Source organism: Clupea harengus, unplaced genomic scaffold (assembly GCF_900700415.2).
Source record: "Clupea harengus unplaced genomic scaffold, Ch_v2.0.2, whole genome shotgun sequence".
NCBI classification, from domain to species: domain Eukaryota; kingdom Metazoa; phylum Chordata; class Actinopteri; order Clupeiformes; family Clupeidae; genus Clupea; species Clupea harengus.
The window spans coordinates 362,501-390,000 of NW_024879564.1; the positions used below are offsets into that span (position 1 = coordinate 362,501).

The window sequence follows — 27,500 nt, forward strand, 5'->3', positions numbered from 1 at the left end:
CCTCCTTTTCAAGTTGGGTAACTTGAAGTGTCTATCTACATTTACATTAAGGCAGCTGATTACTACTTAATTTGTATGTACCTAAGGCAAGACATATAGATAGACATACCAAAGAAAGTTTTCAGTTCTTCAGGGGTGGGGTGCCATGACTGTCCTGGAGGTCACACTAACTGGTGAAAACAGACATATTATTACAACATTCACTGTTGAATTAGTGTTGTGAAATGTATCCCAGTTGACTCAATGTAGGGTAATAGGGTAATAATGTATTTCCTTCACCATGGGTAAAAATCCTTCATACACTAAAATAAGTGTATTTATCAGTCAAATATTAAGTCGGCTTCATGTTATGCCTCTACAGTGAATTGAGTGCTGATCTGACTCTGGATCAGTCCAGATGTGGAGTGTGTGAGAGGGTACTGAGGGACCCAGTCATCACCACCTGTGGACACAGTTTCTGCAGGCAGTGCATCAGCAGCTACTGGGAGCAGCCAGGACTACCAGGAGACCAAGCCTATCCCCAGTGTGGAAAGACATGCAGAACTCAACCTTCTCTACAGCCTCTTCTGGATGAACCCACAGACATGGTAGAAAGCAGCAGACACCGGCACACTGAACACACACCAGACAGAAGGAGCAAACCAGGTGAGGGTTTCCTGATGTTTATACTGTTATGAGATCTGATGAAGGAATAGCCTAGAAGACAGGGGTCGGGAACCTTTTCAGCTGGCAGAGCCATACAAAAACAGTGATTTTTGTTAAAGGAGCCAGCAAAAAAAAGAAGAAGAACAATTTATATAGTTTTGTTGTTGTTTTTTTGTGTACATCACAAGAAGATTATGCACACATGCCCCATGTGCAGCTCTCTCCTCATACACATATTCATCAGTCCATTGGGGCTGGAAAGATATATATTTCTTGTCTGTCTTCCTTTCAGCCATTTTAGAAAGCTAACAACATTTTGAGTTGAGCTTTAAATAGTGAACTTGACTTGGATATGACCTAAACATCATCACTTTATCACAACAGAAATTTAAAATTAATTTAGAATCAGTGGTGTAGTGGGAGTCGTATGTGTGTTAAGGTTGTTTTTGAATGTCCCTTATTTTGAATAAAATTGACCAATACAACATAATTTAAAAACTTTATTTATTTAATTTTAATAAACTTAAAACTTAGAAATAATATATCATTAATTGCATCGTTAAAAAGGTTTAAATCAAAATAGATCTAAATCAAATGTTTTTAAAAAGCCTTACTAACATTTGACAGACCGGTCAATTATGACTGTTCATGGATGTAATATCAAGTATTGTAGAACAGCTTAGTGGGTATACAGTGTGCTCATAGGTTACTATTACAAGGGTAAGTAGAGTAATGGAACAGAAAACTATGTTGATGGTGGCAATTATGTACATTGCTAGCACAGACTTTGGTGTAGATTAAGGGCATGACAGTGTGGTGGAGGTGGGTACATGTAGGCCGGGGGTTTCTAAAAATAGAGCGGGTGGAGAGACTACAGCAGCATTCCACAACAAGTCTAACCATGTTGCAAACACAACATGAGGGTTTAGATTGGCTGGACCAGGGGTCGGGAACTTCCAACCTCTGGGCCATATAGCATTTACACAGGAGTAGACTAGGTGTAGTCATGTAGGTCCACAAATTACTTTCTAAATAATCGCATGGCTCTTGGTAGGAGAAATATTCCCCATCCCTTTTATCTGCTGTAGATCTACAGCAGATAAAATTAAATCCATTTTAATGTGTAAGGAGCAACAGTAGTGAATGGCAAATGTATATTTGTGTCTGGAATGTCAATGATAATTTGGCTGAAGCAATCACAAATGAAAATCAATATTGTTATTCATCATACAAATGATACTAATATATTTCTATGTTCATTTTTATTAATGATAAACAGCTGATGAAGTCCTGAGGAGAGTTATAGAGAAGCATAAAGCCATTCTGAAGAGGAAGTTTGAGAACATATCTGAAGGCATTATAAAACCAGGAGCTCAGACACTCCTCAATAAGATCTACACAGAGCTCTACATCACAGAGGGAGAGAGTGAAGGGGTGAATAAGGAACATGAGGTTTGGCAGGTAGAGTCAGCATCCAGAGCACAAACCACAGAAGACACACCAATCAACTGCAATGACATCTTCAAGCCCTTACCTGGTCAGGAGAAGAACATCAGAACTGTGATGACCAAAGGTGTTGCTGGCATTGGAAAAACAGTTTCAGTGCAGAAGTTCATTCTTGATTGGATAGATGGGGTAGCCAATAAGAATGTAGACTTTATATTTCCCCTTCCTTTCCGTGAGCTGAATTTGGTCAGGAGTGATCAGTATAGTCTTCACAAGCTTCTGCTTGACTTCCATCCTGAACTGAAGGAGCTGAAGGATGGTGAAGAATACAACAACTGTCAGGTTTTGTTCATCTTTGATGGTTTGGATGAAAGCCGATTACCTCTGAAATACCAACAGAACATGATATCTGATTTAAAACAAACATCATCAGTGGATGTTCTGATGACGAGCCTCATTCAGGGAACTCTGCTTCCCTCTGCACACATCTGGATAACCTCACGACCAGCAGCAGCCAGTCAAATTCCTGCTCAGTGCATCAATCAGGTGACAGAAGTACGAGGGTTTAATGACCCACAAAAGGAAGAGTACTTCAGGAAGAGAATCAGTGATGAGAGTCAGGCCAGCAGAATCATCTCACACATTAAGGCATCCAGGAGTCTCCACATCATGTGCCACATTCCAGTCTTCTGTTGGATTGCAGCCACTGTACTTCAGCAGATGCTGGACAACACTAAAGACATTCCCAAAACTCTGACTGAGATGTTCATACGCTTCTTGCTCATCCAGACCAGAAGGAAGGATCAGAAGTATCAGAGTGGAACTGAGACAGATGAAGAAAAACTTCTAAAATCTCAGAAGGACATTTTACTGAAGCTTGGAGAACTGGCTTTCAATAATCTAGAGAATGGCAATCTGATGTTTTACGAGGGAGATCTGAGAAAGTGTGGCATTGATGTCAGTGAAGCCTCAGTGTACTCTGGCATGTGCACTGAAATCTTCAAGGAAGAATCTCTGTTTCACCAGAGGAAGGTCTACTGCTTTGTGCACCTGAGCATCCAGGAGTTTCTGGCAGCTGTGTTTGTGTTTCACTCTTATGTGACTGGGAACCTTGAGGCCCTGAAATCCCTCCTCAGTGAAGAACATAAACCCAGTCCATCTGTTTTATCATCTCTTCAATCAGTGCTGGGCTTACAATCTAATGACCATCTACATGTGTTACTTAAGAGTGCAGTGGATGAGGCTCTGAAGAGCAGAAATGGACACCTTGATCTTTTTCTTCGCTTCCTTATGGGCATCTCTCTGGAGAGCAATCAGAGACTTTTGAAAGGTCTACTGAAGCATGAATACAGCAGCTCAAAGAGCACCAAGGAAATATGTCAATACATTAAGAAGCTCAACAGGGAAGATCTCTCTCCTGAACGATGCATCAATCTTTTCCATTGCTTATTTGAAATGAACGATCATTCCATGAACAAAGAAATTAAGAAATATCTGGAGTCACCAAAGTACATCAACCAGAAATTGTCTCCTGCCCACTGTTCAGCACTGGCCCACATGCTTCTGATGTCTGAGGAGGTGCTGGATGAGTTTGACCTGAAGAAATACAACACATCAGATGAGGGACGCAGGAGATTGCTCCCTGCTGTGAGATGCTACAGAAGGGCACGGTGAGTTTCTAATGGAGATGGATGAACTTATTTTTCATTGTTATTTGTGACAAAATGTGAACTTGTGTTGATTATGTCCCTTCCACTACAGAACTGTGCATGACTGATTAATAGTTTTGAGGTCACTGCTATCTACTGCTGACGTACAGTATGAAACATGTAAAGATACCAGCAGATGCATAAATGTGTCAGAGTCATGATATAGGAGATACATATTCCATTTTCACTCAGCACTTTGGTTGGTAACTTGGCATGAAATGGCACTTTACATTATTGCATTGCATATATTTGAATGTAAGTTTGACTTTTAGTATTTAAGTCTGCCCTTTGATAACAGAAAAGTCAGGATTCACAAATAGAGTGGTAACTAGTCTGGACTGATATTTGGATTTCTTGGATTGATCTACTAATCTAGTTATGTCCAAATGATCCACTGTCTCTCAGTGAGGCCTACTGTAAAAAAGTATGTAGGTGTAATGGCCGAAATATGCTTCTACGACTGCGTAGTTACACAGTTACACAGTTGCTTTGATGGACTTGTGAACCTTTGACAGTTCTCCGACGGTTGGTGGCTGTTGCAAAAAGTTATTGTAAAAAAACGTCTGAAAAATACGTCTGAGAGGATTTCTAATCTATCTGCTATCTAATGTTAACATACTACTACCCACAAAGTAAACAGCGATGTATTGACGGATTGACGGAGACGGAAAGTTACAAAATTGCACGTGCAGGTGCACGTCAGGCCAGGGAGAGGTGCTCGGAGAGGGTTTGCAATGACGGAGAGGGCTCTACGTGTCTGCGTAAAAGGCTGACTATAAATTACGCTTAAGTATCTGGTGAAGTATCTATATGGTGAATAGTGTTATGCCATGGTAACTATCTGTCTTGCATGTATATGTATGTGTGTGTGTGTGTCTGTCTTTGTGTATTTGGGATGTATCTTAATACGTTATTGAGGAAAGGAAAAATAATGCAATGGAAATAAATAGTATTTGCTGTATGTAGCCATCAGCCATAATGGAATTTTGGAATGGAATTCTGACTTAGCGTCCACTAACACCTAACCAAGTTTTTCACGGTTGAACGGCAAACTTTTTTGTTGTTTCTTATTATTCCATGTTCACCAGTTAGAAGGCGTTGGGGGGGGTTCAAAGATAGAGATAATAAAAACTGTATGAGAAATACATTTAATAATGTATAGTTATAAGTTATATGCCAATATGAAATCTGCACCACTAGTGTGTAGGAGTAGTGTGCACATGAATGTCAATACATGGACGTAGTTATTGCCCAAGACGACCAGCTTCCACCGACTTCTAGCTTTCCCAGGATTCCATCTCCTGGGAGACAACTTCAGAGCTTTCCTTGTCCACTGGGTTCCTGGTCTAGCTCCGTGCCCATGACCCCAGGTCTTCTGTGACTGTCTCTGTATTGTTCCGCACCCCTGCGTGCAGGTTTTTCCTGGTTCTTGTGCTTATGTTCAAAGTTTATTCCATAGATCTCCATTGTTAGCCCTTGTAGTATCCGTGAGTTAAATCCTAATTTACTTATTGTCGCGTTTGCGTTTACTGGAGTTCAACGCCATTTATCTTAGTTTTGATTCTTGTTAGCCTTTTGAGTTCATAACGTTTGTCCATCTTTGTGTAATTCTAAAGCTTGACTCTGTGTGGTTTTGGTTTCTGTATCTTCGTATTTCGTTTCTGTATAATCCTTGTCTTAGTCTTTTCGTTGAATGTGTATTCCTGAGTTCTGTTCAGTTATATAAGTTCTTCGAATTGTCTTGTGATCCTGTAGTTCCAAAGTTAGACTATGTGTAGTTTTCGTTATGTCTGTTCCTGCCTAGTCTTGTTCTTGTTAGTCATTCATACTGCTGATCGTGTTCCCCATTTGTTTGTGAGTCCGCCTTGTGTGTGTGACTTTTCCCATATTCCCTGGCTGGATCCTCAAATAAACTCTGCTTTTTCCGGAAAACACCCATCTAAACCTTGATGTTCCGTGACAGTTTTTGTATTAGTATGCTATTACTGTCATGTAAAATGTAGCAATGCATTTATAAATCTAAAGGGAAAACTCAGCCCTACTTCAACTGGAATATTTTACTTCTTTCACCCCTCTCACTGAGAGTGAGGTCTCCAAACTCCTAACATATAGCCGTCCTACTACATGCCCGTTGGATCCTATCCCATCCAACATCCTTCAAGCCATATCGCCTACCTTCTTACCAGCAATCACACATGTGATTAATGCTTAATTTACTTCTGGAACATTTCCCTCTTTATTCAAAGTGGCTCGGGTAACACCACTGCTCAAAAAGGTATCTCTCGATCCCAATCATGTGGAAAACTATCGGCCGGTCTCACTTCTCACACTCCAATCGAAAACCTTTGAGAGGGCAGCTTCCAAACAGGTCACAGAGTTCCTGTCAAGGAACAATCTCATGAATCCAAACAAGTTTGGTTTAAAAGCGGTCACTCAACTGAAACAGCCCTGTTTTCTGTGACAGAGGCCCTAAAAACATTTAGAGCATCAGCTCAATCCTCGGTTCTCATCCTGCTTGACTTATTGGCCGCTTTTGACACCGTCAACCACCGCATCCATCTGTCTATACTGTCAAGTATGGGAATTTCTGGCAGGGCACACTCCTGGTTTGAATCTTACCTCACTGGACGCTCATTCAACGTGTCATGGCAAGCTGTCTGTACCTCACCACAGGGGTGCCCCAAGGCTTGGTGTTAGGACCACTTCTCTTTGCCATTTACACCACCTCGTTGGGCCGAATCATCCACTCGGAAGGTTTTTCATATCACTTCTATGCATATGATACCCAACTGTATCTGTCTTTCCCTCCTGACGACACCACTGTCTCGGCATGGATCTCGGATTGTCTCTCTGATATATCTACATGGATGAAGGATCACCATCTTCGACTTAATCTAGCTAAAATGGAACTGTTGGTCTTTCCAGCCAAACAGGCTATACACCGCAACATCGATATACAAATTGACTCCTTATCATATGCTCCATCCAAAGCAACAAGAAATCGAGGTGTCAACTAACATTCACCAACCACATTGCCGCTGTCTCTCGGTTATGCCGCCTCGCTCTATTCAACATTTGCAAAATCAGGCTGTACCTAACCCAGTATGCCACCCAGCTGCTGGTACAAACCTTGGTGATTTCCCTCCTAATGGGCCTGCTGGCATGCGTGGTGAAACCACTACAGATTATCCAGAACGCGGTGGCACGTCTGGTGTTCAACCAACCGAAAAGTTGGCACACGTCACCCCGCTACTCATTGAGCTCCACTGGCTGCCTGTAGCTGCTCGCATTAAGTTCAAGTCACGTGTGCTTGCTTACAGAGTGATTGCTGGTTCTGCTCCCACCTACTTAAATGCTCTTGTAAGGGCAAAAGTTAACCCACAGGATGTTGCGCTTGTCTAATGGGATCGTTTAGCACTGCCGTCTGTGCAAGTACGGCAATCTAGACTATTCTCATTCGTAGTTCCACGTTGGTGGAACGAGCTGCCTAGCACTACCAGAGCTTTTTTCTGTTTTTTATGTAAAATAGTATTTATTGTTACACTAGGTCTCTATTGCTCGTAGCTTGATTGTTCTGTCCCTTGTACGTCACTTTGGATAAAAGTGTCCGCTAGATGACTAAATGTAATGTAAATGGAATATTTAAACTTTCATTATAATGATTTATCAGGACACCTTCAGAAAGGTATTGCTTTTTTGTAATTCCAGATTACTATTATGTCATGTGTCACTATGTTTTGCAGACTTGCTGAATGCAAACTCACAGATAAGTCCTTTGGAATAGTGGCTACTGTTCTACAGTCACCAAACTCCCTGACAGAGCTGGACCTGTGTAACAGTGACCTGGGAGATTCTGGATTTCAGCTTCTCTCTAACGGACTGTCTAGTCCCCACTGCAAACTGCAGACATTAAGGTTGGTGTTATACATGTCCTTATTGTCATTCATTTTCTGATTATTTCTGTAGCCCTTAACTAACACATTTTCTTGTAAATGTACCAGTGAACATCTTACCCTGCCTACATCACTGTACTTGGGTGTGAAATAAAATGTTCTATAGAGTGGTCAAATCACAAAAATGACTAATCCATCTTACTGATTAAATGTCTGACGCCAGATCTTTTTGGTCAAATTCAGTGAATTGTTCCTCAATGCTTTAGCAGCCGGCTCAAAATATACTCCAGTGTTTGTGCACAGTCCTGGCTCTGTAAATGTGAAACAAACATAGTGGATCTGACTGAACCAGGCACTTTCCCAGCCAATCAACACATTGCCTCAGGAGCATGGAAGGGAGGAGTGTAAAATGATTGGAAGTTGATCTAAATTATCAACAAGATTTCACAAGAATTGTGGACCCTTATTTTACTTTTCACTGCGGAAAGGGAATGAATAGGTTCCTTTAGGCATTCAGCCATTAAGAATGTTGTAATTAATCAGAAGTAAATGTAAAAATAGCACTAACTCTTGATAGGTGTTTCTGTTGATTTTATCTCACCTGATCTACAAAGAGGCCTGTAGCCTGACTCTTGGTAAGGCCTACTGTGAAAAAGTATGTAGGTGTAAGTATCTGGTAGTATGGCTACATACAGAACATAGACACACTATGTGGTGAATAGTGTTATGCCATGGTAACTATCAGTGAAGGAAAGATAATTTTTTTTGCATTTATATGTGTGTGTTTGTTTGTGTGTGTGTGTGTGTGTGAGAGTATTAGGGATATATCTATATATATGTTAATGAGGAAAGGCAAAAATAATGTGATGGAAACAACTGCTATTTTCTGTATGTAGCCATCAGCCATAATGGAGTTCTGGAATAGAACGGAATTCTGACTTAGGGTCCAATGGCAAACTTTTTTAGTTGTTATTATTATTCCATGTTCACCAGTTAGAAGGCGGGGGGGGGGGGGGGGTACAAAGAGAGAGATGAAAAGAGCAGTATGATGATGATGTTTTGAGAGCAAAACAATTGCATTGTAAATTAATATTAGCATAGAAGATGCAAAGCTTGCTCGATTCTACATAACTTCAGGTATAAACCCTGTTCTTCTATCTGAATGATAGATAATGTTATTGGTTCAACAGATGCAGATAATGGCGTCTCTCTACACCACTAGTGTGTAGGTGTATTGTGCACATGAATGAACTGTGTAGTGGCATGACAGGGGTTGAAGCTCTTCATGTAACAATATATGTCATGAATGTCATGTTAAATTTAGAAGTTCATTTTTAAAACTTAAGGATTGTTGGGAAAACATACTAAAGTAGTGTACACATCAATGAACTGAGATCTGTAGAGGAATGTGAGTTGTGTGTTACTCCTTTTTACAGGCTGCTGTAGACATTTATATGAGGGAACTGTGAGGACTATTTATGTAACCCTTAAATATGATTTATATTGTTATATAAGCGTAGTACGTCGCTCTGGATAAAAGCATCTGCTAAATGTAAATGTAAAATATATTGATAACCAGACTCTGCTAATGTTGCTGACTTTTAACAGTATATCTTTTTTTCTGCTTCCCTTCACATAAGATTCTAATTCAATTCATACCTGTTCATTTTGAGTCTCTCATCCCTCTCAGAGTTTCTGCTTTTCTGCATTGCCCAAAATACTGATGTAGACCCATATTCAGCAAAGAAATTACACTGACAAGTATTATTGGCAGAATATGTGTGCGGGCGGAGGGGGCGTGGCGGCGGTTACAAACATGAAAAATAAGGGTACGGGACTGTAAAATGTTTTGGGAATCACTGGCACATCAGTGGGCCGCGGATTACTTTCTGGTCAGAATGGTGGTCCCTGGGACAAAACCAGTTGGAAACCCCTGCTGTAGAGGAATGTGAGGTGTGTGTTACTCCTTTTTACAGACTGCTGTGGACATTTATATGAGGGAACTGTGAGGACTGTGGCAATATAGGGGTAGACCATGTTTGTGTTTTAGTACGCCATTACAGGACACCTTCAGAAAGGCATTGCTTTTTTTTAATTCCAGATTAATATTTTGTCTTTTGTCACTATGTTTTGCAGACTTGCTGAATGCACACTTACAGATAAGTCCTGTGGAATTGTGGCTACAGTTCTACAGTCACCAAACTCCCTGACAGAGCTGGATCTGTGTAACAATGACCTGGGAGATTCTGGAGTTCAACTTCTCTCTAATGGATTGTCTAGTCCCCACTGCAAACTGCAGACATTAAGGTTGGTGTTATACATGTCCTTATTGTCATGAATTTTTTGATTATTTCTGTAGCCCTTAACTATGATTTATATTAGTAGTATGCTGGAAACTGTGAGGACAACTCAGCACCACTTTTATTTGCCTCTATCCTTTCATTTCTATTGATTTCTCAGGACACTTTGTGAACAGCATCACCTTTCATTTTAAAGTAATATTTAGTCTTTTATTATGCTGTTATACAGACTTTCTGAATGCACACTATTAGATAAATCCTGTTTCCAAAAACCAGTTGGTTTTACCCCTTCAACTCCTAAAATGGAGGATGATAGATCTATGGGAACTGATGCATTTTCAGTTTAGTCAGGACCACTCTCATCTAGTAACAATTTACAAGTAATTAGAGTATTGAGAGGATACATCAGTAATCTGCTCATCATAGCGATAAGTATCAGTTTATCACACAGCGGCTTTAACCACCCAAACAACCATCCACCAAAGGTGGTAAGTGGAATAATAGTGAAAAGGTAACAGTACCGTGCTCTCAACTTTACCCATTTGACACTACTAATTAGCAAAACTAGACAGCAAAGGACTTAGGTCGAATAAAAGTTACAAATGGATCTAGATGGACAATTGGACAGTGACTTCAGATCAAGTGTAGCTTCCATATTTATTGCAGATGGAACAAGAGAAGCAATGGGCGAGGCAGAGATAAGGTGACACGATTAAAGGTACAGCAAAAGGCGATTCACCATTAGGTAGAAGGTGCTTCTCCCAGAGTGAGCAGAGGTATGGGTCCGTATATATACACCTCAGAAAGGTTCCCTTTAGTTGGAAAGATAGTGTAGGAAGAGGCACTGCCCCTACATAGACCAGCAGGGAGAGAAGTGGATAGGGGGGCTGCCCCTACATAGACCAGCGTGGAGAGTTGTGTGTGGTAAAGGTCATGAGTTTTTAAACGTTAAATGTATCAGTTGTTTGTGTATGAAAGGCGGTGGTATAAGCAGAACACAGCTGTGGGACTGAAACAGATCAATTTAGCAAATGATCTACACTTGTACAACTAAGATTGGTTCATTTCAGCCTATTCAGATACCTGTACAGTTGATGGGATAACATGCAAGAGTGTAGCTCTCATATGTACTGCACATGGAAAACAGACAAACATTGGCAAGGCAGAGATAATGTGACACGATTAACAGCAAAAGGCTAGACAGTTTACTGGTTACATAGAGCACTTTAGGTGATCCCTTATCATAAAAGGTGAATATACCAGGGATGGGCAGTATTACTAGATGTAATTATAATATCTATTTAAAATGCAGAATAGTATTTTGTCATTTGTATTTGATTGGCCTTATAAAATGGTTATGTAATTTGTATCAAAATAGTATAGTGTTGAATATTTTCGCATACTATATTCTAAAAATACTATCAGTATATTTTGAGAATGAAGGATGGAGGATGGGGGAGGAGGCGGGAGGAACCAGTACAGATCCACAGAGGTGCACTATTAAAAGGTATTCTGTGACTGGAACATAGAAATGTATTGCAATAGTGACATCTTCTGGTCACTTATTGGGGCTGAAAAACCATTGAAGCTGACATTGTGCGTTTGAAGTAACTTTTAAAATGGCATGAATGCAAATGTGGCATGGCAAACAGCAAGAATACCGTATCCAAATGGAATGGAATGGAATAATTTCTGCCCTGATATTTTCTCAAAAACGGTTTCATCGTGATATGAAACAATGTTGCTGTCAACAATAATTATGGCTTCTATACAAGTTTTAATGGATTTGCATTTAACCATGAGAACATACACTCAGTTGCCAGTTGATCATGTACACTTAGTGAAAACTAATGCAGTCTAGTGCAACAGCCCTTCAATAAATCCCCCTTCATGATTATTCTAATGTTAACTTTATGAGAGGTGCCGATTCAACTATGCCATCATTTTGAAGGATGTAGTTTGTGGTTTTGTTAAACTGTATTGAATTTTGGCTAGCGTCACTGATTGAAATAGGCTGGTCAAATTAATAGAAACAAGTGTAAGTAGGCCTGCAACAGTGTTAATTTCGTTGACGAAAACTATGACGAAAACTATGACGAAAAATATTCGTTAACGACCTTTTTCCCGTGACTAAAACGAGACTAAGACGTGACGAAAACGGATCTTTCTAAATAAAAACTATGACTAAATCTATTTTAAATTTCGTTGACGAGACGAGACGGAAAATGTTGGTGGTTGACTAAGTCACAATTGTTTTGTTTTTCTAAACTTGTATGCACATGATTGGTTGAATGTTGCCCGGTCCTGTATCTATCCCTCCTCCACATGCAAGTGACGCCCTAACAAACGTTATGATGGCTGAAGTTCAGGCACTCGGTACTGGAAGAAAATAAGAATAGATATCTGGACAGTCTTTAATTATAACTTGACAGAAAATAAAACACAATGCACCGCAATAACCGGAGAGAAACCTTGTGGCTTCAAAATAGGTGGGAAGAACACAACAAGAGGCACCTGAAAGCGCACAAGACAACCCTGCCATTTGCCTAGGTAAATTAGCTAGTAACTGTCAATGATAATTAGCTAATGTTAGCTAGTTATTCGAATATATTAGCCAACGTTAAGTTAACTTCAAAGGGGCAGTCGAGTGTATAGGTTGTGTCAGCTTGGATAACTAGCTAGTCATTTTCGATTGAAACCTCCCGTTTGGCTTGGCAAATGAGTTCCAAAACTTTTAGCTAGCTAACGTTAGCTAACTATGAGGTAGCATAGCTAAGTTATACTAGCTATCGATAGCTAGCTAAGTTATACTAGCTATCGATAACTGGCTAGTAAACGCATTGCAGAATGGACTATAGGACAGGCCACGCATGGCATTAATCAAGAAAAAATAAATTAATATGTGATTGGTTTACATATCCTTGTCTATTTATGCAATTGTTATTATCATTGGCACTACTTTCAACTCTCAAACTATTCGTCTAGCTAAATATGTTGGTTATCAGATTGCACAGCAATTCATATGGAGGATATGTGGTTGATTTAACTAAGGCCAGGTAGACATAGTAGTTGTATTGTGTTATCACATCATTTGAATCTTCAAAATCTAGACTTGTTATTCTCTTATATTTAATGATAATACTTTTAATTAAGTATTGCCTTAAAATTATTATTTACATTAAATTCATTGGAATTCAGCTGTAGGCATAGGAGATCTGTATCTTAGAGACTAATTGCATCCAGAGTTTAAGTACTGCAAGCTTGACTATTATGCAGTTGTAAACACAAGGGGTCCCCGGGCCTGAGAAGGGAAGGAAAGGAGTTTAATGTGGCTATAAGATAGACTTTTAAATGTGACTAAAACTAGACTAAAATGTAATGAGACTTCGTCGACTAAAACTAGACTAAAATGTTCTGAGCTTTCGTCGACGAAAACTAGACTAAAACTAAGGAGGATAAAAATGACTAAAAGTGACTAAAACTAATATGCATTTTCGTCTAAAGACTAAGACTAAATCTAAAATAGCTGCCAAAATTAACACTGGCCTGCAATGCAATATAATTCAACAGCACCTCAAACTGCAGCCTCCAAAATGAATACACTGGATCAACAGCTTTCCATATTACTTTAAACAAATCATGAAGACAAGATTTATAGCAGGACTGGTGAATTCGTTTTAGCGTTACTGGCACCTGTATTCTTTTGCCTGGAAGAGGGACAAAGGCCTTTTAAGGGGAATCACCTAAATGTAGGTTATGTTTTTATCATCCAGAGGTGTTATTATAGTGTTTATACATAGTTATAATAGTGCAAAAGAAAGACATAATTGCACCCCACAGCATTTTTCATTTAAACCTGCCTTTTAAAAACAGCATGTAAAGGAGATTCTTAGTTTTTTTTACACAAACTCTGATTTGAAAAAGGCTTAGGCTACTTCATGTGTAAGTCTTTTGGAAATTGCAACCTAGACTAACCTAGATAGAAAGACTAGGGTACCATTCTACAGCTGTTCAAATCCTCTACAGCAGAGAATTCTCCAATAACAAATTCTGCTCACAAGGTGTGAGATTTAGATTTTCTCATGGCATGATATGAAAATACGGCATATTTAATGATAATTCAAGCATATTAGACTAATTTCTTGGTCTGTCTTAAATTGTAGATTGACATGGGGTAAGGCGATCCTGTAGGCAACACAATAGTCTATGTTTCATGAAAGCAGACATATTAAATGATAATTCAAGCATATTACCGCAATATATTATTTTTTAATGTAGATTGACGTGGGATAAGGCATTCCAAAAGACCATACGTAGCTGGCCATTCTCTTAAAAGGCCATGCATAGCCATTCTCTGATGATGATGATTCTCTCATGATGCTCTCGTTTTTGTGTTATAAAATCCAACGCACCTCTTGTACCCCTCCCTAAAAAGCCCAAAGTCACTAGCCAGACTGGCATGTTTAGTTCAGCTTAAGCCAAGATGACAGAAAGAGAGAGCCTTTGAATTAGCACCACTGCTAAAATTACTGCTGTTTATTATTAAATACGTTATTAAGTTCAGCTTCTCTCTTAGGGACTGTCTAGTCACCACTGCAAACTGCAGACAGTGAGGTTGGTGTTGTCAGCATGGAAACACCATCAAACTTTGTTGCTCAGAGAATGGCCTACTTAACAGTAAGAAGGTGCTGCCATTTACACCAGTCAGTCATATGGTAGAATACAGGGGAATGGTGACACTACCTCTTGTGGAAGGAGTTCAAATGCATACTGGAGAACCTGAATCCTCAAAAGCCATTTGAATGTTAATGAAAACGGTGTCCATGTTTGAGACAGAGTGCAGAGAACGCACACAGGAACATGAGTTACGGATTAAGATGATGCAAAAAAATGTTGAGTTCCTATGTGACACAGCAGGAAAACAGCAATATTCAGTTCTAACATGTTAATGTCAGTTGAATAATTACTTTGGTTTTGTGACTGAAGCATTCAATAATGGGCCACAATTCACTTAAAACACAAAATATGAAGGCCAAATGTTTCATGACTCATTCTAATCTCATTTTGAATATAAATTAGTTTGTATATTTTAAAAGCTATGCATACAAATATCCATGTATTTCATTGTTTTAAATCATTTCCTATCATCTTAAGGCCGCCCTTACAGCTCCCTGAGTTGCCCTTTTGGGCCCTGGTCCCCCTGTTGAGAACCACTATTTTAAAGGGCACCAGAGCATTTCCTTTGAAAACATCAGTCCTAGTTAAAAGTGTTTCTGTAGCTCATTCATCAGGTCTTCAAACAGCTCGCTCCTCTGCGTCCCCAAAACCAAGCTCCGCACCATAGGCGATCGGGCCTTTTGCTCGGCAGCGCCACGCTTATGGAACAGCCTCCCTGACCACCTAAGGGCAACGCAGACGCTGGACTCCTTTAAAGCTGGACTAAAAACATTTTAATTCAGGAAGGCATTTCTGGCCTTGTGTTAAATCTTATGTTGAAATGTTAAAAGGTTTTCTATTATGCTTATGTTAATTCATTTTTATTTTATTGTATTATTATAGTTAGTTTCTAATATGTTGGCACTCTGAGATTCTTTTGAATGAAAAGTGCATTACAAATAAAATGAATTATTATTATTATATTTAAATTTGTATTATTTTTGATACAAATATTTTTTTCAGTAATGACTGCCTGTACAATGAAGTAATTTAGGTACTGAAGAGATATTATGCTGATAAGGAGATTTTTCAGTTTAACTTGGAGAACAAAGTAGTGTGTACTATTTTATCTCCATCTCTGTCTCCATTTTAGAACTGTCCCTGACTAGTTTTTGGATCATATCAAATTGTATTAATCTCTCTCTCTCTCTCTCTCTCTCTCTCTCTCTCTCTCTCTCTCTCTCTCTCTCTCTCTTAGGCTCTCTGATTGTCTCATCTCAGAAAAGGGTTGTATTTGTCTGGCTTCAGCTCTTTCTTCAAACCCCTCCCACCTAAAAGAGCTGGATCTGAGCTACAATTATCCCGGAAAATCAGGACTGAAGCTGTTATCTGTTAGACTGGAGGATCCTGTCTGTAAACTGGAGAAGCTTAAGTAAGCGTAGAAAGAAATCCCAATATTGTACTTTTCTGCATTATTCGTGTGAGATCAAATCAGTTTCTTCATACCTAGTGTAGTGATGTATGTTCGAAGATGTATTTAAATAGCTACTTTATCAACTTAGATGTAGGTCACTTCTTTGATACAGTGTCCAATATTGCAAATATGAATTTAAACAGATACATTATCTGAGGATTAGTCAGGCAGGGAAGTGGACTCCAAAGGAATCCAGAAGTCCAAATAAATGATATGGTAGCAAAGGGATTAGTCAATGAATAGGCAGTTGGTAAAGGTAAAAACTAGTCCCAATTAGGCAAGAAATAGGCAAAATAGGAATATAAAACTATATTTACTCTACATCTTCCTGATTCCTTTGTTCCTTTGTCCTTGTTTCTCTGGTGTCAAAGGTCAAGGTCCATCTTAACCTGCCTGCCTTCCTTCACATAATTAAACTAAGAGCACCAGTGCAAAATACAGCAGCATTCAATGCAATAAAATATTCACCATTGCTCCTATAGCCATTTATATTAGATTTATCAGAAATATCATTCTTCTTACAAGAATACATATGTATCTTTCCTTAAATTATCATTTAATCATGTAGTTATCTACTAACTATTAACTATTCAAATGAAAAAAATGGCAGATCTTTTCTGTTTTAGAAGAGTATAAGTGTGACCGTGTGTTTCTGTTACAGAACTGACCATGCTTCAGTAAGCAGAGCTCGACCACGTTTGCTGAGATGTAAGTCTTAATGGTTAATTCAGTAACTGTATGAATTGGGATCATTCACAGACATATGTTCTGTGTGTTCAGTCTGTAGTCTGTCTTCACTGAGTGTTATGCCTGTTGTAGCTGTTACCACTGCACACTTCACAATGATGCACACCAATGGATGGGTGTGTGTGTGTGTGTGTGTGTGTGTGTGTGTGTGTGTGTGTCTGTGTCTGTGTGTGTGTCTGTGTGTCTGTGTGTGTGCCAGGGTCACAGCAATTAATGAGCCCAAGGCTTTCATTTCCAATACCAAATCATTTGGGAAGTGTTCAGCTCTTAAGAAATCTAGAAAGTAAGATTAAGATGTTTACAAAGTATTTTTAACACTCCTCAGAGGACAGTAAGGGGTGGGGATGCATCCAAATGTGTTATTTGGGAAAGCATAGATAATGCGATGTAAGTAGGTTACTTCTACCCAAAATTGTTCATTGGTGTAAAAAAAAAAAGTCAGCTCTATGACTTCACATCAGCGCATCAACTATGAGCTACTATGTTTCCTGAGAGCAATTCATATCATCATTGTCACGGTCTTCAAGCGACTCAGAGACCTGAATGGATTGATTTTATTGGAAACAGCCAGTACAGGGGGACACAGGGGAAATAACGGGGAGAACACAAAAATAATGCCCAGAAGATCAAGTCCATAGGCACAATGACCAACAAAACACAACTCAGGAGGTTTTAGCGGCGAAACTAGAAGGATTTGCACCGGGGCCGTGTGGTTTCCAAGTTCCTAAAGTAAGAGTTGCTATTGTGAGATTCACTTTTCTTGTGTTTGTCGCTCGGCGAAACTACAAAATATTTGCACCGGGGCAACGGAGTGGCTCACGGCTGAGGCCACAGCAATACTAAATGAAATCAATAGCCTACTGTCTTTTCTCTCTTCTTCCTTCCACACGCAGCTGTTTAGCAGGATGATCTGGTATGAAACTGGCGTTTTCTCTGCACTGCTCTCTGGTCCTTCCACTTCACTCTTCTTCTCCCAAACTCAAAAATAGGTATCTTCTTTTAAAAAGACCCGCGGCTGGTTAATTGGCTGCACGCTATTGTAAAAGGGGGGCGTGTCCGATTGATTTGCGAACTCTTGGTGCGTCTCCTTTACAGGAGCGTCACAACACACTGGGTGTCTTTGGAATGTGAGGTTGTGTGTGTGTGTGTGTGTGTGTGTGTGTGTGTGTGTGTGTGTGTGTGTATTGGCGTACTGTATTTGGAATGTAGTCAGTGTGTGTGTATTGTTGTGCTGGGTTAGGAATGTGTAGCTGTGTGTGTGTGTGTGTTGGGGTGCTGTGTTTGGAGTGTGTGTGTGTGTGTATTGGTGTGCTGTGTTTGGAGCGTGTAGTGGTGTGTGTGTGTGTATTGGTGTGCTGTGTTTGGAGTGTGTAGTGGTGTGTGTGTGTGTGTGTGTGTGTGTGTGTTGGTGTGCTGTGTTTGGAGTCTGTGTGTGTGTGTGTATTGGTGTGCTGTGTTTGGAATCTGTTGTGGTGTGAGTGAGTGTGTGTGTATTGGTGTGCTGTGTTTGGAGTGTGTAGTGGTGTGTGTGTGTGTGTGTGTGTGTTGTTGTGTGTATGTGTGTATTGGTGTGCTGTGTTTGGAATGTAGTCAGTGTGTGTGTGTGTGTGTGTATTAGTGTATTGGGTTTGGAGTGGGTAGTGGTGTGTTTGTGTGTGTGTGTGTGTGTTGGTGTGTGTGTGTGTGTGTGTGTGTGTGTGTGTGTGTGTGTGTGTGTGTGTGTGTGTTATGCTTGGAATATGTTGTTGTATTTTTTTTCTATGTTTGTAAGTGTGTGTGTGTATTTGTGTGCTTTGTTTGTATACATGTAGTGGTGTGTGTGTGTGTGTGTGTGTGTGTGCTGTGTGCTGTGTTTGTAATGTCTAGTTGTGTCTGTTTCTGCACGTGTTTGTAATGTAGTGTGTTTGTGTGTGGGTGTGTAATGGTGTGCTACATTTGGAATGTACTCTCTCTCTCTCTCTCTCTCTCTCTCTCTCTCTCTCTCTGTGTGTGTGTGTGTGTGTGTGTGTGTGTGTGTGTGTGTGTGTGTGTGTGTGTGTGTGTGTGTGTGTGTGCTGTGTTTGGAATATGTAGTTGTATTTTGTTTGTGTTTGTATATGTGTGTGTATTTTGTGTATTGGTGTGCTGTGTTTGGAGTGTGTAGTGGTGTGTGTGTGTGTGTGTGTATTGGTGTGCTGTGTTTGGAGTGTGTAGTGGTGTGTGTGTGTGTGTGTGTGTGTGTGTGTGTGTTGGTGTGCTGTGTTTGGAGTCTGTGTGTGTGTGTGTATTGGTGTGCTGTGTTTGGAGTGTGTAGTGGTGTGAGTGTGTGTGTATTGGTGTGCTGTGTTTGGAGTGTGTAGTGGTGTGAGTGTGTGTGTGTGTGTATTGGTGTGCTGTGTTTAGAGTGTGTGTGTGTGTGTGTGTTTGTGTGTATTGGTGTGCTGTGTTTGGAGTGTGTAGTGGTGTGAGTGTGTGTGTGTATTGGTGTGCTGTGTTTGGAGTGTGTAGTGGTGTGTGTGTGTGTGTGTGTATTGGTGTGCTGTGTTTGGAGTGTGTAGTGGTGTGTGTGTGTGTGTGTATTGGTGTGCTGTGTTTGGAGTGTGTAGTGGTGTGTGTGTGTGTGTATTGGTGTGCTGTGTTTGGAGTGTGTAGTGGTGTGTGTGTGTGTATTGGTGTGCTGTGTTTGGAGTGTGTAGTGGTGTGTGTGTGTGTGTGTGTATTGGTGTGCTGTGTTTGGAGTGTGTAGTGGTGTGTGTGTGTGTGTGTGTGTGTGTGTGTGTGTTGGTGTGCTGTGTTTGGAGTCTGTGTGTGTGTGTGTATTGGTGTGCTGTGTTTGGAGTGTGTAGTGGTGTGAGTGTGTGTGTATTGGTGTGCTGTGTTTGGAGTGTGTAGTGGTGTGAGTGTGTGTGTGTGTGTGTGTATTGGTGTGCTGTGTTTAGAGTGTGTGTGTGTGTGTTTGTGTGTATTGGTGTGCTGTGTTTGGAGTGTGTAGTGGTGTGAGTGTGTGTGTGTATTGGTGTGCTGTGTTTGGAGTGTGTAGTGGTGTGTGTGTGTGTGTGTGTGTGTGTGTGTGTGTGTTGGTGTGCTGTGTTTGGTGTGTGTATTGGTGTGCTGTGTTTGGAGTGTGTAGTGGTGTGTGTGTGTGTGTGTATTGGTGTGCTGTGTTTGGAGTGTGTAGTGGTGTGTGTGTTTGTATTGGTGTGCTGTGTTTGGAGTGTGTAGTGGTGTGTGTGTGTGTGTGTATTGGTGTGCTGTGTTTGGAGTGTGTAGTAGATTGTGTGTATTTGCATCCTGTGTTTGGAATCTGTAGTGTGTGTGTGAGTGTGTTTTGTGTGTTGGTGTGTGTGTGTGTGTGTGTGTTGGGGTGCTGTGTTTGGAGTGTGAAGTAGATTGTGTGTATTTGTATCCTGTGTTTGGAATGTAGTGTATGTGTGTGTATTGGAGTGTTGTTGTGTGTGTGTATCTGTGTATTGGTGTGCTGTGCTTGGAATGTAGTGTGTGTGTGTGTGTGTATTAGTGTATTTTGTTTAGAATCAGTAGTAGTTGTGTGTGTGTGTGTGTGTGTGTGTGTATTGGTGTATTGTGTTTGGAGTGGGTAGTGGTGTGTGGTGTGTTTTTGTGTGTGTGTGTGTGTGTGTTGTTGTGTGTATGTGTGTATTGGTGTGCTGTGTTTGGAATGTAGTCAGTGTGTGTGTGTGTGTGTGTGTGTATTAGTGTATTGGGTTTGGAGTGGGTAGTGGTGTGTTTGTGTGTGTGTGTGTGTGTGTGTTGGTGTGTGTGTGTGTGTGTTGGTGTGTTATGCTTGGAATATGTTGTTGTATTTTTTTTCTATGTTTGTAAGTGTGTGTGTGTATTTGTGTGCTTTGTTTGTATACATGTAGTGGTGTGTGTGTGTGTGTGTGTGTGCTGTGTGCTGTGTGCTGTGTTTGTAATGTCTAGTTGTGTTTGTTTCTGCACGTGTTTGTAATGTAGTGTGTTTGTGTGTGGGTGTGTATTGGTGTGTGTGTGTGTGTGCTGTGTTTGGAATATGTAGTTGTATTTTGTTTGTGTTTGTATATGTGTGTGTATTTTGTGTATTGGTGTGCTGTGTTTGGAATGTGTTTTTGTGTGTGTGTGTGTTAGGGCTGAACGATTTGGGAAAATAATCTAATTGCGATTTTTTACCAAAATATTGCGATTGCGATTTAATATGCGATTTTTTTTTTTCCTCTTTTTTCCCCCAACAAAACGTAATGAATGATTTAAATATGAACAACACAATATTAGAAACATTTATGTAAAATATTCTTTCCCACATTTTACATTTTTATTTAACTGCTCATTACAGAAACAAGAACAACAAATCGGTGGCTTTGCCACTGTGCATTTAAGTAATTTAAAAAAAGTAATTTTAAGTATAAACACTAGGCATGCACTTTTTTAACACTGTGTGCAAAATTTACCATCTTACCGTTTTTTAATCGCGAACGTTGCGGTTAGAAAATCGCGTTCCACCATATCGCGATTAAATCGCAAATGCAATTAATCGTTCAGCCCTAGTGTGTGTGTGTGTGTGTGTGTGTGTGTGTGTGTGTTTGTGTGTGTGTGTTTATTGGTGTGCTCTGTTTGGAGTGTGAAGTAGTGTGTGTGTGTGTGTTTGTATGTACTGTTGAGTTGTGTTTTAAATATGTAGGTCTGTGTTGTGATTGGAATATGAAGTTGTGTGTATGTGTATTGGTGTGCTGTGTCTGGAATGTGAAATAGAGTGTTTGTGTGTTTGTGTGTGTGTTTGTGTGTGTGTGTGTGTGTATGTATATGTGTATGTGTGTATGTGTATTGGTGTGCTGTGTCTGGAATGTGAAACAGAGAGAGTGTGTATGTGTGTGTGTGTGTGTGTGTGTGTGTGTGTGTGTGTGTGTGTTAGTCAGCAGCAGATGTCACTCCCCATATTCTGATGATGTTCTCTCCTCTCTTCTCTCCTCTGTTCTGCAGATGCCTGTGAGCTCACACTGGACCCAAACACAGCATACAGATATCTCTCTCTCTCTGAGGGGAACAGAAAGGTGACACGTGTGGATAAGGAGCAGCCGTATCCTGACCACCCAGAGAGATTTGACTGCTGGCCTCAGGTGCTGTGTAAAGAGGGTCAGTCTGGACGCTGCTACTGGGAGGCTGAGAGGAGTGGGGATGGGGCTCTTATAGCAGTGGCATATAAGAGCATCCAGAGGAAATGGAGTAGTAATGACATCATACTGGGATGTAATGACAAGTCCTGGAGTCTGTACTGCTCTCATGACCGTTACTCTGCCAGGCACAATAATAAAGACACTGACATACCTGTCCCCTCCTCCCGCTCCAGAAGAGTAGGAGTGTACCTGGACTGGCCAGCAGGCACTCTGTCCTTCTACAGCGTCTCCTCTGACACACTCACCCACCTGCACACGTTCCACTCCACATTCACTGAGCCCCTCTATCCTGGGTTTAGGGTTTGGGATCATAACTCCTCGGTGTCCCTGTGCCAGATCACATGACCTCCCCATGCTGCAGGAACACAGGAGTCACCCACTCCTATTCATACACATGTGTGATGCTGTGATGCTATGGAAATAGTGATATGTGTATTCTGTTTATAGACCACTGCTTTGATGATACTATGCAAATAGTGATGTTGCATTTTTGAATATTTTGTCCATTTTCTGAATTGAATATGTGGGTTATAAGAATTGTTCAGCAACAATATGATGTATTCTGCTCTCCTTAAGGTTTAGTAATTTGCTGCATTTGTCTGAAAATTATGCACTGGTCTGGGGTCTGTGTATGAATGTGTGTGTGTGTGTGTGTGTGTGTGTGTGTGTGTTTTTGACATAGTTATTACGAAATGTGTGTGTGTGTGTGTGTGTGTGTGTGTGTGTGTGTGTGTTAGGCATAGTTATTGTGTATAATGTGTATAGTTATTGTGTGTTATTGTACATCACACATAATATTCTGAACTGGTTTAACTTGGCTGGCGTGTGTAGAAGCAGATGGGTGCACACACATTGTGGTGAGATGGTGAGAAGGAAGCTTTGTCATCAGCATCCTCAGATGTGTGAGGCCTGTGTGAGGTAGTGGCTGTGCATATTCAGCTGTTTTGTAAACATCTTCTTTTTCAAGTTATATTATCAGTCTGTTTGTTTCCTTTCTTTCTCTTTGTTTTTGCACATGGATACTCTTAACCCCCTGGTGGTGGGTGAATAAATTGCAAGCCACTGAATTTTTGTCTCCATGCTGCCTTTTTGTGCCTAAAGACCCTCAACACTTAACCCTTTGACAGTGTGTGTGTGTGTGTGTCTGTTAGGCATAGTTGTTGTATAATGTCTCTGTGTGTGTTAAGCATAGTTCTTTTGTAATGTGTCTGTGTGTGTGTGAGAGAAAGGGGCATAATTATTGTGTTGTGTGTGTGTGTGTGTGTGTGTGTCTGTGAGGGAGAGAGAGAGAGTCATAGAGAGAGAGTTATTGTGTTGAGTGTGTGTGTGTGTTTGTGTGTGTTAGGCATAGTTATTGTGTTGTGTGTATGTGTGTGTGTGTGAGAGAGAGAGAGAGTCATAGAGAGAGAGTTATTGTGTTGAGTGTGTGTGTGTGTTTGTGTGTGTTAGGCATAGTTATTGTTTAATGTGTGTGTGGTTCCTGTCCTCTGTGTATCTGTTGTTCTGCACATGCAGAGAAATAAAATGTCTAAATAAAATCCTGAAATAAAATGTCTAAATAAATATATTCAGAGAATATAACATGGGAGTGGGTTAATGGTGACGGATGTGTCTTCATTTTTGAGTTGATTAATGTTTTATTTTTCTCTAAAGCCAAAACAGAGAGTATTAATTTGTTCTTTTCGCATGTGTCAACCTCAAATGCATAACTGACTTGGCCATCACATGCATTGCAGTAGTATAATAAGTAAGGTTACATTTTCACACAATGCATCACTGTAGCATGCAGGTAGATGAGTGAGGGCAGATGTGAGTTTGTCTCCAGAGTGACTCTTCAGGCAGGTGTTGGAATGAAATGTGTTTATTTCACGTTTAGATGGAAAGCTGCTCCTGTGCTCTGTGGCTTCTCACAGATCATCTTCATCTCTTCAGAGTGATGTCAGACATGTTTTCTCTTCAGACATGACCTTGGAGAAAATACATCTCTCATACAAGCTGTCATCATTTCTGTTTTATTATGAAGGACTGATTGTATGTTTTTTTGTTGTTGTATGCAGCAAAGGATATGTTGGCAGTCATTTTGATAAGCTCTTTGCAAAATCGATATTCTCTCTACTCGCTCCCTATTCGATAGAAGTGGGGAACAATGTAAATTAATTACACAGAAATATAAATAAACTACACAAATGTCTTCGAACACAAACTACATGAGGGCCTTAAAAATGACATTAATTTTCAAATAGAGAAAAAAAGAAAAACATGATGATCATAGAGATGCTGCGGGTGACAGACTATCCAGCAGTATGACTGTGTTTGGGTACATTTACAAATAAACTTTTACACAAACAACAAAGAAAACAATGTTCATTTTACAATCTTAAATGCAGTCATTATCATAATCATCATTGTTATGTTTCACAAATTCTCTCCCACTCTCCAAATTTTACAAAAGAAAAAGACAAAGTTTTTTATCTTCTCAATGAATGTCAGCAAAATAAACTCTTTTGATCAGTCTGCTGAATGGCTCAAGTCCAGTGAGTAACGTGTAGTTCAGGCTGTTCTCCGTCCACAGACACACCTGTTTATGTCACACTTTCATCAACTGTTCCATCATTCAGCAAAGATTCGCTGTACTGAGACTCTTAGGGTTCTGCAGAACTGTGTGTGTGTTTGTGTGTAGTATCAGTTTGATAGGCCACATAATATTCTTAAGCCAGGCTTCTCTGTCTGGGTTTGATCCTCAGGTACAGCTGTGAGAGAGAAAGAGAGAGAGAGAGATAGAGATGAGCTCCATTATAAGCAGTGATACTGTAACACAGTAATATATTTACATTGATATCTACAAGAATAGATACGAATACTCTACAGCAGTGTTTCCCAAACTTTTTACAGTCTCCAGCTATGTACCACCCCACGCCCCATGCTGTCGCCGGCAGGTGCAACCTCGATAGTAGGCCTTCTACTACTAGTAGCGGTTGGTGTCTCTCTGGACTGGGTATTAACCAGTTATCAATTTCCGTGCAGCAACCGGAATGAGCTCCCGCTTCTCTAGACAGGGCATCAGCGAGTGGAATTCTGACGAGGGAGCTAAGGAGTTGTTGCAGCTAGGGAGTTGTGCCTATGTTTTGACTAACCTACCTGTAGCTATTTTTATATTTTGCTGAACACTACAATGTATACATGAGTGTATTTTTGGCATTGCGACTCGGCTATTCAGACTATTTAAGATGTCATTATAGGTCAGTTTGAAAATGTAATGGGCTGTTTCACTTTAAAAATGCAAATCACATGTTTTTTTCCCGCGTACCTCCTACGTTCCTCTGCGTACCTCTGGGGGTACGCGTACCCCAGTTTGGGAAACACTGCTCTACAGCAATCACACACACACAGAGACAGACATACAGACTGACCCCCAGCAGGTTTCGGGGGATGTAGCCCTCCTTGTCCTCACAGCGCAGGATGGTCATGCAGTCCCCCTCCCTGAAGGACAGCTCGTCCTCAGCCTCTGCCTCATAGTCCCACAGGCCATACACCACCCCTCTGTTCATGATGCCCAGCTTCTGCTGAACACCTGTAAAACACACACACCCACACACACACACACACACACACACACACACACACACACACACACACACACCCACACTAATACACTCAGGCCATACACCATCCCTCTGTTCATGATGCCCATCTTCTCCTGAACACCTGTAAAACACACACACACACACACACACACACATTAATACACAGGCCATACACCACCCCTCTGTTCATGATGCCCATCTTCTCCTGAACACCTGTAAAAAACACACACACACACACACACACACACACACACACACTGACCATAGAGGAACTGTGAGCACTGGGCGTATCCCTCCTCCATCTCCTCACACACACACACACACACACACACACACACACACACACTGACCATAGAGGAACTGTGAGCACTGGGCGTATCCCTCCTCCATCTCCTCACACTTGTCGGCAGCCGTCTGCATGTCGCTGTGGGTGACGGAAAACACGGCCGCCCCGGACTCAACCAGGAACTTACACACCTGCACATTATTACAGGAGGCAGCACAGTGCAGAGGGGTCCTGGTCGGGGAGAGAGAGAGAGAGAGAGAGAGAGAGGAAGGGGAAGACAGCAGGAAGAGAAATGGAGAGAAAAGCAGGATAGATTTTTATTTTCGTAAAGATAATGTCAATAATAATGAAGCCGGAAAAAAGATCAGTATTTCTCTGGCATCAGTGTTAGTGCAGTACTGGCCATATCCATCAGTACTTCTCCGTTTTGGAGCAGGAAGTCTTCAACAAATCAAAAGTGTTCATCACTTTGCATTGACATCGAAATGACAGGCGATATACGTTGGTTTACTGTAACGTGATGTTGAATAATAAGCCCTGACAATGATATGAAGCCCCCTCCAACTTGGAGCTACTCTGGCCTGTAATTCTACATACTTGACTGCATGCGTTTGGTGTGAATTAGTTTGTGGATTCTGTGTGTTTGCTGTTGTTATGAATTGGCATGATTTGTGTGTGGTTATGAATGAAGCAATGCCACACACACTCTGAATGTTGTTGATAACACATCACAAACAGGGCTGATTCTGGGCGTCAGATTCTCACCAGCCATCACTGTCGGCCGCGTTAACGTTGACTCTAAACTGCACCAGGAACTTGACAATTTCAGTGTGGCCTGCACACACAGAGTTGTGGAGGGCAATGAGTCCCTCATCATTGGGCAGGCTGGGGTCATCCACCTAAACACACACACACACACACACACACACACACACACACACACACAGATAAACACATTTTAATAATGTATTTGTCTTCTACACCAAAGTAAAGTATTAAGTTCAACTAACACACATGTACATACACACAGACATTATAGTAACTGCAAGATTGGTCCTGGGTCTTCTAAAGACAAAGTACAAACAGGGTGAAGTGCAACACCAGGTCAACACCGTACACTGTACTGATTCTGTATATGATCCTCTGAACCAAGGTCATAATGTAAAGGGTAAAGTTTATAGTCTCACCTCATAGATGATCCTCTGCACCAAGGTGCAAGCTGCCCTGAAGATAGAGAAGCATCACCTGTCTTTAGACCACGACACAGATGTGATGATGACCGACACAGACCCAGAACAAGAGGCAACTTCCAACCACAATCCCTGGCCACAATTTATTTACCAATATCTAAAAAGGAAAACAGTAACATGATGGGGTTTCTGTGCCTCTTGAAAACACTGGGCTCTCCGCTTCTTAAAACTCCTCTTTTAACCTCCACAAGGGTATCAGTGTAGGTATATGTACGTTTATGAATGTTTTGTAAATGTATGTATGTACTGTATATATACTATGGGTATGAATGGTTCTAAGCATGCATGTGTTTATGTGTACGTATGTATGATCGTATGTGTGTGTGTGTGTGTTTGTGTGTGTGTACTCTATGATTGTATATGTGT

The 27,500-nt window shown here is 40.7% G+C and overlaps 1 protein-coding gene and 1 long non-coding RNA gene across 5 annotated transcripts in view; one reads left to right on the forward strand and one right to left on the reverse strand.

Moving 5' to 3' along the window:
* The first annotated feature begins 329 nt into the window (after window positions 1-329).
* LOC116219083 (NACHT, LRR and PYD domains-containing protein 3-like) overlaps window positions 330-27,500 on the forward strand; it is a 55,061-nt gene continuing 27,890 nt past the window's right edge. Inside the window, exons 1-4 of one of the 4 annotated variants that reach the window (XM_042703964.1) lie at window positions 330-645; window positions 1,925-3,761; window positions 9,830-10,000; window positions 15,908-16,420. In XM_042703964.1, coding sequence (XP_042559898.1) covers window positions 345-645; window positions 1,925-3,761; window positions 9,830-10,000; window positions 15,908-16,085 — 2,487 coding nt within the window. In that variant the 5' untranslated portion in view covers window positions 330-344 and the 3' untranslated portion in view covers window positions 16,086-16,420. Of the gene's footprint in view, window positions 646-1,924; window positions 3,762-7,543; window positions 7,854-9,829; window positions 10,246-15,907; window positions 16,421-27,500 lie in introns of those variants that run through there. The other 3 variants (XM_042703966.1, XM_042703965.1, XM_042703967.1) reach the window with 3 other exon arrangements.
* LOC122128910 lies at window positions 4,064-17,859 on the reverse strand. Its single transcript, XR_006151696.1, has 3 exons — window positions 17,850-17,859; window positions 12,465-12,471; window positions 4,064-4,297 (listed from the first exon to the last, which is right to left on the reverse strand). It is a non-coding gene; the product is annotated as an uncharacterized LOC122128910 (long non-coding RNA).